We start from the raw sequence: 16,722 nt of genomic DNA on the forward strand, positions 1-16,722 counted from the left end.
ATCCTTATTCTTTCTCAGGTGACTCAATTGTTAATATGTTAGTAGCGATCAAGACCTGTGAGTTCTTTCTGTTTTTGTTTTTGTTTCATGAATATATCTCTTACATAACTGGTAAAAAGTACAGCACTTGGAATTATATAGGTAAAGGTTTAAGGTTTATTGTTGTTTCTGTTTTTAACTTCTGTTTTTTAAATATGTTTATAGCAGTCCCAGGTATCTGCTATTGCATAGATTTTTGTTGAAATTCCCATTTTTTTTTTTACAACTTAAAAGGCTTTTCTTTTTTATGCTTCGTGATTAAAATAATTGCTGACTGTACATCCAAATATTTGACAAGCTTGATATATTTGTGTTTAGTACTCCTTTGGCAACAGAGAAACAGATTTACCTATAAATTTCAATCACTTTTCTATACTGTCAAGATACATGATACAGTTGTAGGTATATTAAGTACAGGAAAAATTTGAGATAGCAGTTAGCACAGTCCATTTCCCACCACATAGTTTACTTCAGCTGCTTTCTTAGCATTATGAAATCTGGCTTCTATCTACTTGACTCAGGTGTGAAGTTGTTTTTCCGATGCTTAAACGAAGTGTGAGACAGAGCTGGGATTAACTGAAGATTGATGGTGCCGTAATAAGTGTGTTTTGAAAAATACCTGTTTTCCGGGCCAGCACTGTGTCATAGCAGGTGAAGTCGCCACCTGCAGTGCTGGCATCCCATATGTGCACCGGTTCGAGACCTGGCTTCTCCACTTCCAATCCAGCTCTCTGCTATGGCCTGGAAAAAACAGTAGGAGATGGCCCAAGTTCTTTGGCCCCTGCACCCGTGTGGGAGACCCAGAAGAAGCTCCTGGTTCCTGGCTCCTGGCTCCTGGCTTCAGATCGGCACAGCTCTAGCCGCTGCAGCCAATTGGGGAGTGAACCAGCAGATTGAATACCACTCTTTCTCTCTTTGCCTCTCCTTCTCTCTCTGTGTAACTCTGACTTTCTAATAAATAAATAAATCTTTAAAAAAATAATAAAAATACAAGTTTCCTATACAGTATCTTTGGATTTGCTTTCATTTAAAAATTTTACAGATAAGAAGGCACACAAGACAGAATAAAGTGGTACACTAATCCAGGTTTGAACTCTAAATCTGTCTCTCAGCTTTTTTCAAACTTGAATAAGGCACTAACCCTCTAAACCTTTGTGCATTTTTTAAAAAAAAATATTTATTTATTTGAAAGGCAGAGTTACAGAGAGAGGGAGAGACAGAGAGAGAGAGATCTTCCACCCACTGGTTCATTCCTGAAGTAGCCACAATGGCTGGAGGTGGGCCAGGTGGAGCCAGGAGCCAGGAACTTCTTTCAGGTCTCCCATGTGGGTGCAGGGACCTAAGCACTTGGACCAGCCTCTCTGCTTTCCCAGGCGCATTAGCAGGGAGCTGGATCAGAAGTGGAGCAGCCCAGACTTGAAAGTTCCAGAGTTTGTTAGTAGCAGTGCACCAATCAAAAGTCAACTCTTAATGATGCCAAAAGTGACTAAACCAAAGCACTTTGTCTATTAATACAACTTACTAAGGAATCTGGGTATTGGGAAATGTATGTCCAGAGCTACCACTTTTTTTTCTAGTACACTTTCTCCGTAAAGTTCTGTTAGGAACTTTTCCGAAGAATTCTGAAGTCAGCAAGAGTCAAGTGAAAAAGATGGAAGGAGTCAGGGTATGTCCAGGTGTTTGATTGGGTAACAGAAAATGGGACCAGTGAGTGAAATGGGAAGCACAGGAGGAAGGCACTTACATATCACAATCTTTAACATTTTTAGTTTTAACTTTTATTTAGGAACATTTATAATCCCTAATAGTATTGATTTGGGGTATCTTCTAGAATTTGCATCATCATTCTTTTGAAGACATCCTTTTATTCCCAGTCCAAGTGTAGGTCAGATGACAGAAATTTCATGGCAGGGTGTGCCTTTCCTGTTGGATTTTCTATAAGGAAGGCCAAGTTAAAACCTCATCCTCTTTTAATGACATGTCTTCCTATGAAAATTTTCTCAGGATCTAAATACAAGTGTTTGTTAATTTAAAATAAATAATAAAAAATACTAGACTGTGGTTTTATTGACTGCATAGAAGGTAAACTCAAAATGGGAAAGTGTCAGACAGTCTGCCCAAGGAACTCAGATTTGTAAAGATTTGCTAGTACATTTTTCCTGTTCTCTTTTTCTTTGTCTTTTCTGCCTTCCTTTTTGTCATTTCCTTTCTGGTGTCTTCTTGGTGGACACACTGGAAAGGGCAGTACAAACCCATGCAGGACAGGCCCATGTGGCTGTCAGATACTACCACTGTGACCCAGGAGAGCTGTTTTTAACTCTGCGTCAACTGTACTTTCCCAGAATAATGCTGGCTTATGAGGTTATTGGTAGATATGAGGAAACAGATTTAAAAATCTATTTTAGTATACAGGAGATATTTAGATTTTTATTATGTATCCAGTTGAAACTGTCAGAAGTAACAAGATCTAATAAAGCTCAAATAAATATTTGGTGATTTATGAGTGGCTAGGGTGAAAGTTACTGGTTAAAAAGGAGGTTGAAACTGATAGTTAAAATGTTTTCTAAAGGATTATCCATGGGGTTATCCCTGCTAACCTAGTCTTCTGTGACTATGATAATTGAGTTGACTGTAAGGAAGATGGAAAAGGGAAACATTTCTCTGCCAACTTAAGGAAAATGTGTATGCCCAGAGGCATACATGTCCAGCCTTATTGGAGAAACCGCTTTAAAATTCAGCCAGCAGTACTTGAGACTTCCTTAATGATGAATTGCTTGCTAAACTGTGCCAAAGAGTATTCAATTTAATTCACTTATCTCTCCTGGCATGGCTTCTTTATAAAATCTGTGCCCTGGTGGGATTGGCATGGATGTGGGCTATCAGGAGAAAAGCTCATTCCAAATCTTGAGGGAACCATATTTAGCGACATTTTAAATTCAAGGACTATTTTCTTCCTGAATTTCCCAATTATTTTGAGGACTTTTTTTCTTTAGCTTCACATGCTGAAGATATTCTCCAAAGGATGTATCAACAGGGTACATGTCTCTGTGCACAGCCCTGTCTTTGCGAATGGCCTGAAAAAGAGGACTTGACCACTGTACAATTGAGCACAAAGCTTGTATCCTCCCTCCTTCCTTGCTTCCCCCAAGAGCACTTACTTTGCATTAGCCTATCACATTTTTTAAAATTTTTATTTTGGAAAGAAGTTGAAGATTCAGCTGAGAGCTGAAATAATCTTGGTGTAATGGAATATATCCAGACTGGCAACTATATATATATTTCACTCTGATTCTAGGACCTTAGCCAGGATTTCAGTGTTTATAGATATGAAATGATATTATTTATGTATTTATTTATTTGACAGGCAGAGTTAGACATAGAGAGAGAGAGAGAAAGAGAGAAAGGTCTTCCTTCCATTGGTTCACCCCCCAGATGGCCACTACGGCCGGCGTGCTGTGCAGATCTGAAGCCAGGAGCCAGGTGCTTCCTCCTGGTCTCCCATGCGGGTGCAGGGCCCAAGCACTTGGGCCATCTTCCACTGCCCTCCTGGGCCACAGCAGAGAGCTGGACTGGAAGAGGAGCAACCAGGACAGAATCTGGCGCCCCAACTGGGACTAGAACCTGGAGTACCAGCGCCGCAGGCGGAGGATTAGCCTAGTGAGCTACAGCGCTGGCCGAAATGATATCTTAGTATTTGATTAATTGAAGGGTTCTTTTTGGAGAAATGTAAACTTTTAATTGTGAAGTATTCAAACACACAGAAATAAAGGGTTAAATCCTGATGTGCCCGTTACTCAATTTCCACCACCATCGGCATTGCTGTATTATTGTATCTGTCTCCTCTGCACCACTCTCCATACTTTTTATAGCGTTTGTTTGTTTGTTTGTTGGCTGATCAGTTGGTTTAGTTTTATTTTGCTTTTTGGAGAGTGTGTGTGTAGTATTCTAGAGAAAATCCTGGTCTTCATGCTATTTTACTGATAAACTTCATTAAACACATCAAGTAAAACCTAAACAGTTGAAAATTTTTCCTCTTCCTCCCTTTACTTCTCTTGGAAATAATTTATAGTAATCTAGGAATCATAAAAAATTCTATTTTCCAAAGATTTCTCATTTTACAATAACCCTCCAGCAGTTCTGAAGTTGAAATCTGTGAATTCCCTGATATGTACTGGAACTTTTTTAATTCAAATGCAAGTATTTGGTCATAAGAGTGCATTGGAGGGAGATGGGGTGATATCACTTATCAGAATTTCTGAGGCTGAGTAAAGAGTATAGGTTTTCACCTAATTCTAGGACCCTGAATATATCAAAATACTAGATGGAGAAAATAGTATAACCTTTATAAAGGATCTATAAAAATATACTAGCAAATCATGATAGTGACTTTTCAGCATGAAGCTTAGCTAATTGTGCTTCCAGTTTTGTACTAAGCCAAGGCCATTTAGAAATAGACCGTATGTAAATGCTTCACACACATTTTTGGGAAAAAAATAAGTTCACTTACTTAGAACTAGGCATGATACAACTGTGACCTCAAGATCAAGCTATTAGTCTCTTACAGGGTCTATACAGAAATAAAGCTTTTCTCTTGTTTATCTGCTATAATGAATTATCTTCAAGGGATGGTCATTTAATATTGATTTGGGTTTGATACATTACTTGTTTAAAATGAATTTAATTTATTTGGAGAAATCATTAAATGTGAGTCATGCTGGGCATCTCCGTCTCTCAATTCAAATACACATTGCCACTTTGATCGCAGAGTAGCTTGTTTCCAGTGGGAAGTTATGGATGGTGTTTAAAACTAGTAAGAGTACCAACTGTGATGGAAACTCTTGATCTGTGGGAATTGTACAACTGATGACTGGCTTTTGAAAGTCGTTAATCATTATACCAAGATATACACAGCCTGAATTAGAAGTGAGCTTCTCCCAACTTAACACTAATGTTTTAAGTTCGCCACCAGAATGTTGGTGAGTGTGAAAGCGGAGTAGCACCCATCTGGGCTTCATGAGCTATTACTGAGAATCACCGTTCACAAATACAGAGTTTTGCGTATACTGTAGTTTCTTTTTTTTCTTTTAGGAGTACAGTTTTTGCTCCTTTGCTTTACCTTCACGTAGTATCAAACATGAAAAGATGCATGGACTGTATTGGCTCTTGATGACTTTCCCTCAGGGGTTATAAATAATGTGATAAGCAATCAGTAATGGTTTTTACATGACTTTACGAACAGGACCTTTTAAAGAAGAGTAATGTGTAATTTCTGCTTTCATAGAAGCTTCTAGATCTGGACATCCACAGCACTCACAGCAGGTTCATGAATATTACACCATGATGAATATGGTTCTCATCATACCTCATAATTAAGGGTGATTCTGATGGCAGTGTCTGTGGACTACACTTCCAACCACTGGCTTTACTTTCTTAGTACTGAAAGTGGATTGTGCTGCCTGACTGTCACCTGTTTTCTTTCGGGCATTTGTCTTGGGGAGAATGTAGAGAGATGACTGGAAGAATCAGTGTAGTGTGTGTCCTTAAGACATTTAAACATTCCATACAGCATTACTAAAGCAGAAAAAAACAGCATGTGGGAGAGAGCTGCATAACTGGTTTCTAAAAAACAAGCAGGAATGGGCTCATGAAATAAAAGATTTCTCTGGCACCTGCTGCGGCACAGCGGGCTAAGCCACCACCTGTGATGCCAGCATCCCGTATTGGAGCACCATTTCCAATCCTGGCTGTTCTGTTTCTTATCTGCTCCCTGCTAATGTACCTACGAAAGCAGTGGAAGATGACCCACATGTTGGGGCCCCTGCCATCCACTTGGGAGACACAGATGGAGTTCGAGGCTCCTGGCTCTGGCCCATCCCTGCCCAGTTCTGTGGTCATTTGGGGAGTAAACCCGCAGATGGGAGGTACTCATTCATTCATTCTCTCTCGCTCGCTCACTCGCTCGCTCCCTTTCAAATAAGTAAATAAATATTTTTAAAAAAGATTTCTATGACTGAAATAATATGGAACTGAAATCAGGATCATTTAAAAGTGACATAATTAGAAATTAACGTGGTATTTGTAAAACACAAATAAGAACTGTTGAATAGAAATTTGAGCATTAGCCTTGTGGATGTTCGCTGATTAATGCCCTTGCTCAGAAGGTGGCAAGGCAGTGTGTAAAGCACCTGACAAAACAGCTGATGCGGCTCTTCCTTCACTTTGCACTCTTTGTTATTACAGATGTGTGTTTCCCTTAAGAGACTGTGTCCTAGGTAGTGTCCTAGGTCTGCTATAACTAAAGACACAAACTCACTGGCTTATCCTCTCACAATTCCTGAGGCTGGAAGTCTGCAACCAGGGTGCCAGCAGGCCATCCATGGCCCTCTGAAGGCCCTGGGGGAGAGTACTTTGCCGACGCGTCCTGTTCTGGTGGCAGCCCTTGTAGTTCCTTGACTTGTAGCTGTGTCACAACAGTCCCTCTGCCTTCCATGGCATGCTTCCCTGTGTCTTTGTCTCTCCGGTGCTTCTGATTCCCTCATTTTCTCTTGTTTGTAGGACCCAGCCTAATCTAGTGTGACTTCATTTTTTTAAAATATTTATTTATTTACTTGAAATTTAAAGTTACACTGAGAGAATGAAAGGCAAAGAGAGAGAGAGGTCTTCCATCCACTGGTTCACTCCCCAGTTGGCCGCAACAGCTGGAGCTGTGCTGATCCGAAGCCAGCAAGCAGTCAGGAGCTTCTTCTGGGTGTCCCATGGGGGTCCAGGGACCCAAGGACTTGGCCCATCTTTTACTGCTTTCCCAGGCCATAGTAGAGAGCTGGATCGGAAGTGGAGCAGCTGGGTCTCGAATAGGCATGCATATGGGATGCCGGCACTGCAGGCTTTACCCGCTGTACCACCAAGTCCACCCCATAGTATGACTTCATTTTAATAACACCCACAAAGACCCGGTTTTCAGATAAGTCACGTTCACAGGTTCTGGGTGCTATTTAAACTTATCTTTTGGAGGGACACAGTTCAACCCAGTATGGAAGCCATGCTCAAGGGTAAGCAGAAGAATGAGTTTTCATTAAGATGTGGAATTACGGTTGTCTTTTTCTTTGTGCACTAGTAGAAACACGTTAATTTCAGGATTAAAAAGTGAATATAAGTTCTCTGGAAATATAATGAGAACTTGTATTAAAGTGACAGATGATTCTACTTTATGTGAAGTATTTTGTTTGGTTTGTTCTATCCCTTCCTCCTCTACAGCGTTTAAATAACAGTTAACCCTTAAGCTGTAATTCCTTAATTCCCCTCCTTCTTTTTAAAAGATTTGTTTATGTACTTGAAAACCAAAGTTACAGAGAGGCAGAGAGAGAGTGAGAGAAAGGTCTTCATCTGCTGGTTCACTCCCCCCAAAAAAAGACCAGAGTTAGGCCAATTGGAAACCAGGAGCCGAGAGCTTCATTCGGGTCTCCCTCGCGAGTGCAGGGGCCCAAGGACTTGGGCCATCTGCTGCTGCTTTCCCAGGCCATAGTAGAGAGCTGGGTCAGAAGTGGAGTACGTTGGGACTTGAACCAGAGCCCGTATGGGACTGCAGGCGGCGGCTTCACCAGCTATGCCACAGCGCCGGCCCTTCCCTTTTATTTCTCATTGCTTGCATACCTTTACACATTTCTATCACCAGAAACATGTCAAGAGAGGAAAGATAGGGTGAGAAAGGACTTAGCTATGAACCCAAAGTGATGAGGCATATATGTTATGGATGCTCTAATATACCTTGAAGTTTATTATTAGGGTTAAAAAATAGGTAAGTACACTGCTGTTTTCCTACTAATTTTGCCCTAGCAGTAACTCCATGAGGTAAGTCAAATTATATATTTGCTCCTCTTAAAAAATAGATAACCTGAAGCATATAGAGATAGCATGAATACTGTTGAGTGTACTAAGTGGAAACACCAGGGCATTTATAATCAAGTGTAGGGCACAGAGCTCTGAGGTCTGTTGTAATGTTAATGATAGAGTTGTCTGTAGGGGTACTTTGCTAGCAAATGGGGATTGACCAAAAATAAAAGAAAGGAAAAACACTTTGGAAATTGACACAGGCTTTTCCTCTTTTGCCTTGTTTTTTTTTTTTTTTCCTTGCCTCTCTTTCCCTTCCTGAACTGGGGCATACATTCTATGTTTTTAGAAGTTTGGTGAGGGACCAGCACTGTGGCATAGCAGGTAAAAGCCGCCGGCTGCTTCACTTCCAATCCTGCTCTCTGCTATGGCCCAGGAAAGGAGTAGAGGATGGCCCCTGCAGGTCATGGCCATAGTTGATACTGGTACCTAGTGCACTTTGATTTATAGTGATATCTTGAAGTTTGATGGACCTATCACAGTGATTTCTTTTCCTGGAGGGACTTCTTGTTTCTCTTGCTAACTTGTCTTCCTTTAATGCATTGTAAACCTCCCTTCAATTGCTAACTTTCAAGAACTGTCATGTCAGACCAGTACTGCCTGAATCTGGGGGGGGAGGGGGGGGCAAGCAGGCTGCTGCCTTGCTGAGGCATTAGTTCATGCTGGAACATCTCATGACCAACTGCAAAGCACACCCATATGGAGGGGCAGGAGGATGTTCGGGCATCATGAATCCTATTTGCTATCTGGGTCCCTAGGCCTGAATCTGTCTGCAAGAGGGTCTGAGGGATGTCTGGGAGGCCAAGGGATGTGTTCAAGACCCTGGAATGCCAGGTCCAGACTGATCCTCTCTCCCTAGGCACGAGGAGGCTGTCTCAGCCATGGTAGGAGGTAGCTCCTCACCCACTCCCATGCACTTGCCCCTAGTTGCCTTCTTAAAAATGGCATTTGAGAAACCACTAACTAAAGGCATAATTTCGGGCACAAAGCAGCCATGTGTTAATGAGTAAGACAATGGGACAAAGCCCCTGAAGACTTGATCTCTTTGAGGCTGTTCCTCCCATCACGGCCACAACAGAGACACAGAAGTGCGGATTTGTTTTAAAGATCTGTCACTGTCCTTGTGATGCTGGTTCGGGAGGCATACAGAACCTAAGAGTCAGGAAGTTGTGGCAGCTTCCACTGAGGTTCCTAAAGGGAGCCTGCGAGGCCAGGCAGAATTGTGCTGCAGGGCTGGAGTCCCTGTGTGAAGCTGTGGGAGTGGAGCTGCAGAGGAAACCCCAAATAGGAGAGGCACTAGCTGTGCGAAATATGCTGAGAAAAGCTACAGACGGTGGAAAGCCAGCCTGGAAAGGCATGGGCAGGCGGGCAGCAAAGAAGAGGAGGTTTTAGCAGTGGCTCGAATATCCTACCCGCTAGAGCAAGAGGATGGCGCCGTAGGCTACCTTACAGCTTAGCCTTTTTGAGATGTTTTGTGGGAAACCTGCTTCAGCTTCAACATCCACACTGACACCCAAGATCAAATAAAACGTCAGTTGATCAGGTGCAGAAGGCTCTGAAAGAATATTGCAAGAAGTTTGTCCTGGTGCTGGATTCCAAAACTCAGGAACAGCCAGCCAGTCTGCCCAGAATATCCAGCTTGTGCACCCTGGGCCCAGGGCATTTCGTAAAGTCCCTAACCTAAAGGCATTACAGGTTCCACAGTTCGACCCAGAGGTACAAACCACCCACCTGGGGAAACCTTTTGGACCAAAGGAATCTCACCCTAACTGAGAAAGTGCTCCAGTTATAAGTATGCTTCTTGGATTAGAGTCCATATTGTAAGGCGGCCTCTGGATGACCTGCCCACTGCTGCCTTGGAGACGTATGGCAGCAGTCACCCTAAGAAGGGACTGCCACTACAAGTATCCCCCCCAGGATCACAGTCCATGTTGCAGTGTAGTGTTGCTCCCCCTCTTCATGGAGGAACGACACAGGACCCTGCGCTGTTCTTTTGTCTGCTCGGCCCTCCCCGGGTTTGCTGCTGGTTCTTCCCGGGTTGGCTACCGACCCTTCCACCTCTGTGGAAGGGCAGTTCCCCCTGCCACTTTCCCCACTTCCGCGGGGGAGCGGCACACTGCCAGCCGGCTCTCTCGGGGGCTGCTCAGGTGTTCCTTCAGATAGATGTTCCTGGTGCATGTTGTCTCTCTCCTCCTTTATAGTCCTCTTCCACCAGTCCCAACTCTGCTACCCACACGCCGAGTACGCTGCTTTCCTCCAATCAGGAGCAGGTCCTACAGTTTATTGGTTGAACTGGAGGCAGCTGTGTAGAAGCTGTTTCCTCCTCTCCCAGCGCCATATTGTGGGAGAGCAGATGCATAGAGTAAGTCTTAATTCCAGTAACAGTCTAGTCCGAGTTGCTCCCCACAGTGTAGTTCACCCCTGCCTGTTCTGCCTACGCACTGCTCCCTTGCAGCGTACTCAGTAAGTCCCTTTACTCTGGCTGCTCTGGTGAGTTGTCTCACCGCCTGCATCATAGCTTTGTTAAGGAACTCGGATCAGGAGCAGCCAGGACTGCTTCCATCATGCTGGAATGGGGGAACCTTCCCCATCCCCTGACTGCATCCCTCCTCCAATACAGCACCTGTTCCCTCAGCAGTGGCCTGCCCTGTGCTGTTGCTGATGTTTGTACTAAAAAGAAAGAAGAAGAAAAGGAACTTGGAGAAGAGGGATACTTCTCTGATGAATTGCAGCCTGAGTGAACAGGAACCTATCAGAATGCAGTAATGTCGAGTAAAAGTGATGGTCATACAAGGATTCCAGTCTTCCTGATGATCGTGATTCGCCTCTACTACAATCTGCTAACAAGAGCAGTGGTCCAGGGTGGCTGACTGGTTACAAGGAAACGAGACAGCACATTTGCCACTTTGTGAGGGAACAGATGAATAAGACTCCCCCTTCCTGGGCTATTCTGTCTGGGATGAGCTGGCGTGGCTCACTGCAGTGGCAGTCCGCGTGCAGTTTGCCTAGAGCATGTCAGTTATGTGCTGTATAGTGTATCTGTGGCATCTAAATGCAGTGCGCCTCACAACGGCTCGCCCCAGGGACTGCACGGAAGATACCGGAATAGGAGGACGGTGGTGGTGGAAGGGCACTGTGGGGGCTGACTGTAGGGAAAGCTCCTAAGGCTGCCCTTCCCCCATGAAAGAAAGCATTTTGGGCCTTCTGGTCCCACCCTGAATATTTTAAATGGAGGGTGAAGGTAAGCTGAACACAGCTGCAGCTTACAGAGCACTAGGGAGCCTGTCCCTGAATCTTGTGCTTGCTATTTAGTTCTGTGCTCTGGCCAGGCAGAGCAGGTGACTCACAGACTGTCTACCATTGATTGCTGCCGAAAATAATATTCGTGTCGCTCCCAGTTAGACTTTTCAGGTGGTTTCTTCAGAATTCATGAACGTTGTACCATCATCCTTCTTGAACCTCAGGCTCCCCCAGGTGAACAATGAGTACTAACGATGTCAGGCATTTGGCTCATTTGAATTAAATGCACAATTTTTGCAGAAGGTAGCTAGCAAGTGAGCACTCAAGAATGTATGGATGTACGTGTGGATATATCCTGTTATTACCATATATTTATGTCTTGGTTTTTACATTTTTTCCTTATATATTTAGAGAATGAACCATTTATAATTTACTGCATCCTTAGGAACATTCCTTACACATGCCTCATCCCATTTATTCGTGTTTTGGAACAGAATAAATAGGTCCCAAGTGGTGAGTTAGTCCTGTGTACAGTAAAATTCTTTAATGAACTTTATTACCAAATGAAAGGACTTTTTTTTTTCAATTTGAGGCTTGGTTTTATGAATCATGTAATAAGCCTTGAAAAAAGAAGTGTGTAGTCCATTTACTTCTAGCTGTCAGAAAGGACCTCACTGGCTGGAGACAATCTACCGGAACCTAGAGAGTGAAAATATCTTTCATCTGTCTATGTGAGCCTGCGCACACTTGTACAGCACCTGACAGTTTCTATACTGCAGGTATCAAAAATGTGAATTGCTTCCTTTCTTTCTGAGTTTTCGAAAACAAATAGCATACCATTCCCATGAAGAAGCAGCGTTGGGAACATTTCAGAAGGGGGAGATCAAGCACAGCCTGATCCTCAGCGTCTCAAGACAGATGTTGTAATTTTGAAAGTTAAGTTTCATAAAGTTGGTTCATTTTGCTTGTTTTATCAAACTAACATACGGGTTCAGTGAACGTGAGTAGCTTGAGAAACTGTGATTTAGCCACATTCATTTACTTCCCAAATTGATATATTAACCCCATCATCCACCTCGTTATGTTATAATTAGTCTGTAGGTATAATCTATAGGTATCTGTTTCTAGAAATATGATTGGCTGATGAACTTTTAAAAGCTAGTCCCAGGGCCAGTGCTGTGGCATAGCACGTGAAGTCGCCATCTGCAGTGCCAGCACCCCATATGGGTGCCAGTTCGAGCCCCAGCTGTTCCTCTTCCAATCCGGCTCTCTGCTATGGCCTGGGAAAGCAGTGGAGGATGGCCCAGGTGCTTGGGCTCCTGCACCTGCGTGGGAGACCCGGAGGAAACTCCAGGCTCCCGGCTTTGAATAGGCCCAGCTCCCGCTGTTGTGGCCATCTGGGGAGTGAACCAGCAGATGGAAGATTCTCTCTCTCTCTCTGCCTCTGCCTCTCTGTAACTCTGCCTTTCAAATCTGAAAAATAAAATTAAAAAAGATAGTCTCATACAGATGTGGCAGTCCAACCTGGAAGGAAAATAACTAGCCCCTGCCGCTGTTACAGCATGAATTTGGTTCCACTTGTGTTTTTAATCTGAAATATTTTTAATTGACCAAACAGGATAGTAGAACCAGAAAATCCAAGTGCCCATAGTTTATCCAATTAGATTGATAAAGATGAAGAAGATAAAACCCAGGGCTGCCTGTGATGCCTGGTCTGAGTCCCAGCTGCTCCACCTCTGATCCAGCTCACTTCTGATGCGCCTGGGAAAGCAGCAAAAGGCCCAAGTGCTTAGGCCCCGCCATCCACGCGAGAAACCTAGATGAAGCTCCTGGGTTTGGCCTGGCCGTTATGGTCATTTAGGGAGCAGGAGCAAAGCAGCGGATGGAAGATCTCTTTGTGTTTCTTACTCTGTCTGTAACTGCTTTTCAAATAAATAAATATTTTTTAAAAAGAAAAAAGATAAAACCCTGGGGAAGGTATTGTGGTTCTGTGGCTTAAGCTGCCTTGGGACACCTACTCCCGTATGAGAGTGTTCATTTGTATGCTGTCTCCTCTGCTTCCAGTCCAGCTTCCTGCTAATTTGCCTATAAAGCAGCAGATAATGAGGTAGCTCTTCCTGCCACCCATGTGGGAGACCTACATGGAGTTCCTGACTTGTGCCTGGCCCAGCCTTGGTTGTTGCGGCCAACTGGGGAGTGAACCAGTGAATGGAAGATATCTCTGTCCTGCCCTTCTGCCTTTCAAATAAATGTTTTTTCAAAGAGGATAAAACCCAGCTTGTGAAGGATGTGTAGATATTTATGCATTCACTGTTGATGAAACTAAATTGTTAGTCTTTCTGTCTGGCGAATGATAGGTGTGTACCCTGTGAATCTGAGATATTTGTCCAGGGCATGTCAAGCAACATTTTGTGTGGTAGTAGCCTAATTTTTTGTCAGATGAGTAGGCAGCCATTAAAACATTGACATAGATAAATATATATACATGGGAAGATTTGCATAGTATGTTAAGTAGAGGGAGGTAGGTGGTTATACATGCAGATTGTACACACATACATGCTACTTAAACAAAGAAAACATTTCAGAAGGAAAAGTACCAAACAACAGAAGTTATTTCCAGGCACCTTGCCCACTTCTTTTATCTTTATTTTCTAAATTTTCCTTTTTTGGCATCATTATTTTTGATTGCTCAGGAAAGGGAGTCATGTTAAAATAGCATTATTTCCATGGAAAATATGTATTAGCAATATTTACAGAAGAACTGGAGGAGGGGGGATTTCAACGAGGCAGCTGAATTAAGCTTCATAGTTTTGCTGTATAATCCTAAACTTTCCAGAGGGTTAAAGAATTTGCCTCAAGTCAAGTCTGTTGTTATAAAGGCGTGAAATAGGAAACCAACTACCAGGTGTAACTTAAATGGGTCTGGGTGGGTGTCTCAGTGCCTTCACACCTCCTGTCATCCCTGCCACTGGGTGAAAGAGTGGGGCTGTTAAGATTGAATGTTCTTCAGCTTAAGGATTTTCCTCCTGCTTGTTTTATTTCTTTGTTTCCTTCCCTCCCTTCCTTCCTTTCTTTTTTTCTTTTCTCTTTTCCTTCCTTTTTTCTTTTTTCTTCCTTTCTTCCCTCCCCCTTCTTCCCCTCCTTCCTCTACCCCTTTCCCTCCCAGTTATTGAGGAGGTGATACCACTGACCTTTTTGAGGTATGTGTGCTTGGTTTATCAGCTTAATGAAGTGGGGGTTTTAAAGTAGAAAGCAACTAATGTGAAAGACCTGAGAGAACAGAAGTACTGACATCCGGGGCCTGTATGTGGGAGAACATGGGGTAAGATTTTTTCACCCACTTTGCTCTGCATTATGTGGAAACTGTAAGATGACAGAAGTGCGTAATTGTGATACCCGATTTCCAGATGATGAGTAGGGCGAGTGCTGGGTACAAGTTTCATTGTTAGGTACGTCCGCCTGGCATCTGCTGTCAGCTGATTTAGATTAGACTTCAGCAGATTTGGAAAACAAATATCTGAGATGACTTCTGTCACCTACCTCTGCATTGCGTATATTTCCCTGCCTCTCTGTCTTTTTAAAAGTTATGTATTTATTTGAAAGTCAGAGTTACACAAAGAGAGGAGAGACAGAGAGAGAGACAGAGAGAGAGACAGAGAGAGAGAGAGGTCTTCCATCCGCTGGTTCACTCCCCAGATGGCCGCAACAGCCAGAGCTGTGCTTATCTGAAGCCAGGAGCCAGGAGCTTCTTCTGGGTCTCCCACATGGGTGCAGGGGCCCAAGGACTTGAGCCATCTTCCACTGCTTTCCCAGGCCATAGCAGAGAGCTGGATTGGAAATGGAGCAGCCAGGTCTCGAACCAGTGTCCATATGGACTGTGGCACTGCAGGCGGCAGCTTTACCTGCTACATGACAGCACTGGCCCCCCTTTCCCTCTCTTTTGGCTTTTAATACATTTTGAAAAAAATCTGGTAATTCTGTTGACCTCTCTGGTCACCCACCCACAGACTTAGAATGGCCTTTTCAAAGCTCTTACTCTTACTCTCCTTGATCAGTCTTTGCATTTCGCAATGAGGAGGGCTCGTTCTTAAAACTGTTTTCCCTTTGCTTACATGATGAAGATGTTTCTTTGTCCTCTGTAGCTGCAAGCTACCTCCTCTTGGACATGTTAGTTAAGTACTCTTCAACTCCTTAATTGGACCCAAAGCTCAGCTTTGACCTTTTGCTCTTTTTCCTACATTGTCCCCTTTGCTGGATGGACCATTCCTACAACAACATACCTACAACAACATAAACAATTAACTGTCAATGTTGGATTCAAATCCTAATCTCCATTTTTGTGTCTCTTCATCCCAGTCTCTCACAGGAACTTCCCTGAGAATATCTTGCCACTGGGCTTGGTGTATTCAAAGCTGAAATCCTCATTCTCCCTCCAAAATCTCTTATTCTCTTCAGTGTCTCATGAATGTCACTAGTTACTGATTTCCGGGTCTTAAGATCTTCATTATTATTATTATTATTATTATATTTATGTTTTGCATCTCTTTTACATTGAGTCAGGCAGGGCACAGAGTTTTGTGAATTTTTCTTTCAAAGTTTTTATCAGGTTTCCTCTTTGAATCTTCCTTGGCGACCCTTGTACAGGCATCTAGCAACACACAGCCACATGATGGCTTTTTAGTTGATGTTGCCAGCTCGTCACTTCGCTAAGTCAACCTTTCACAAACACTTTTCTTTTGTCGGTCTTAAGCTCCTTTACAAAACTGAGTTTTTTACAGACTCCTCTGTATTAGATGTCTCCTTCTTGCTGCTATCTTTGCTGCTATCATTGTAGCAATGATAGTATACTTCACATTGTGTAATGCTTAATTTCATCCTACCTGTGCTTAAATATTTCAGGGATTTGCCGGTGTCCCTACTTATATTTCAAGTATGTATTGCATTGAATGAAACAACACTTCATATTAGCAAGTAGTTGTGTGGAGCGAGGTAGAACTCAGATGTTCTATATTTGTGTGTTTTCCAAAAATTTCTAATTTAGTGGTTCTCAAACATTATTATAGTCAGTAACTGTTAATTGCCAGGTCCAGACCCCAAGGAATCAAATTTTGTGAGTCTACAAACCTCACCTTGAGCAAGGACTGTTGAGATGCTCTATTCATGGAATTCATTATTTCCCTTTACATTTATATGTGGTACAACTAGAAAATATGTTTCAGTAGCATTGCTGTTACTTATGGGTTGGTTGTGTGTGTACTTTGTAAAATGTTGCACATATATAAACTAGAGCTGCAGCTAGCAACCTAAATTTCAGGGAATGCTAAGGTTCCCTGGGTGCTTTGGGAATACCACAGTGTACTATTTTCTGCCAAATATATTTAAACTGCTAGGAGCCCATAGTCTATTTTGTCTAGCAGAATCATAGGAAATACTCTGTTTAGTAAGGACTTCTTTCAAAAACAAGGAGGTTTAAAAGGAATACAGTAATTGCCCCCCCCCAATGATAAGAAATGTACTATTTTTAATTATATGACAAAGTGAAACATTTTAAAAGTA

At 42.9% G+C, this 16,722-nt stretch overlaps 1 protein-coding gene across 7 annotated transcripts in view; it reads left to right on the forward strand.

Moving 5' to 3' along the window:
• The window catches only part of UBE2E2 (ubiquitin conjugating enzyme E2 E2), a 388,722-nt gene that overhangs the window by 176,611 nt on the left and 195,389 nt on the right, over positions 1-16,722 (forward strand). Inside the window, exon 1 of one of the 7 annotated variants that reach the window (XM_089332303.1) lies at positions 14,469-14,488. The exons of the other annotated variants lie outside the window; for them this stretch is intronic. Coding sequence (XP_089188429.1) covers positions 14,472-14,488 — 17 coding nt within the window. The 5' untranslated portion in view covers positions 14,469-14,471. Of the gene's footprint in view, positions 1-14,468; positions 14,489-16,722 lie in introns of those variants that run through there. 7 annotated transcript variants of the gene reach the window in all.

Source organism: Oryctolagus cuniculus, chromosome 4 (genome assembly GCF_051225735.1).
Source record: "Oryctolagus cuniculus isolate XC-2025 breed Fujian yellow rabbit chromosome 4, ASM5122573v1, whole genome shotgun sequence".
In the NCBI taxonomy this organism is placed as follows: Eukaryota; Metazoa; Chordata; class Mammalia; order Lagomorpha; family Leporidae; genus Oryctolagus; species Oryctolagus cuniculus.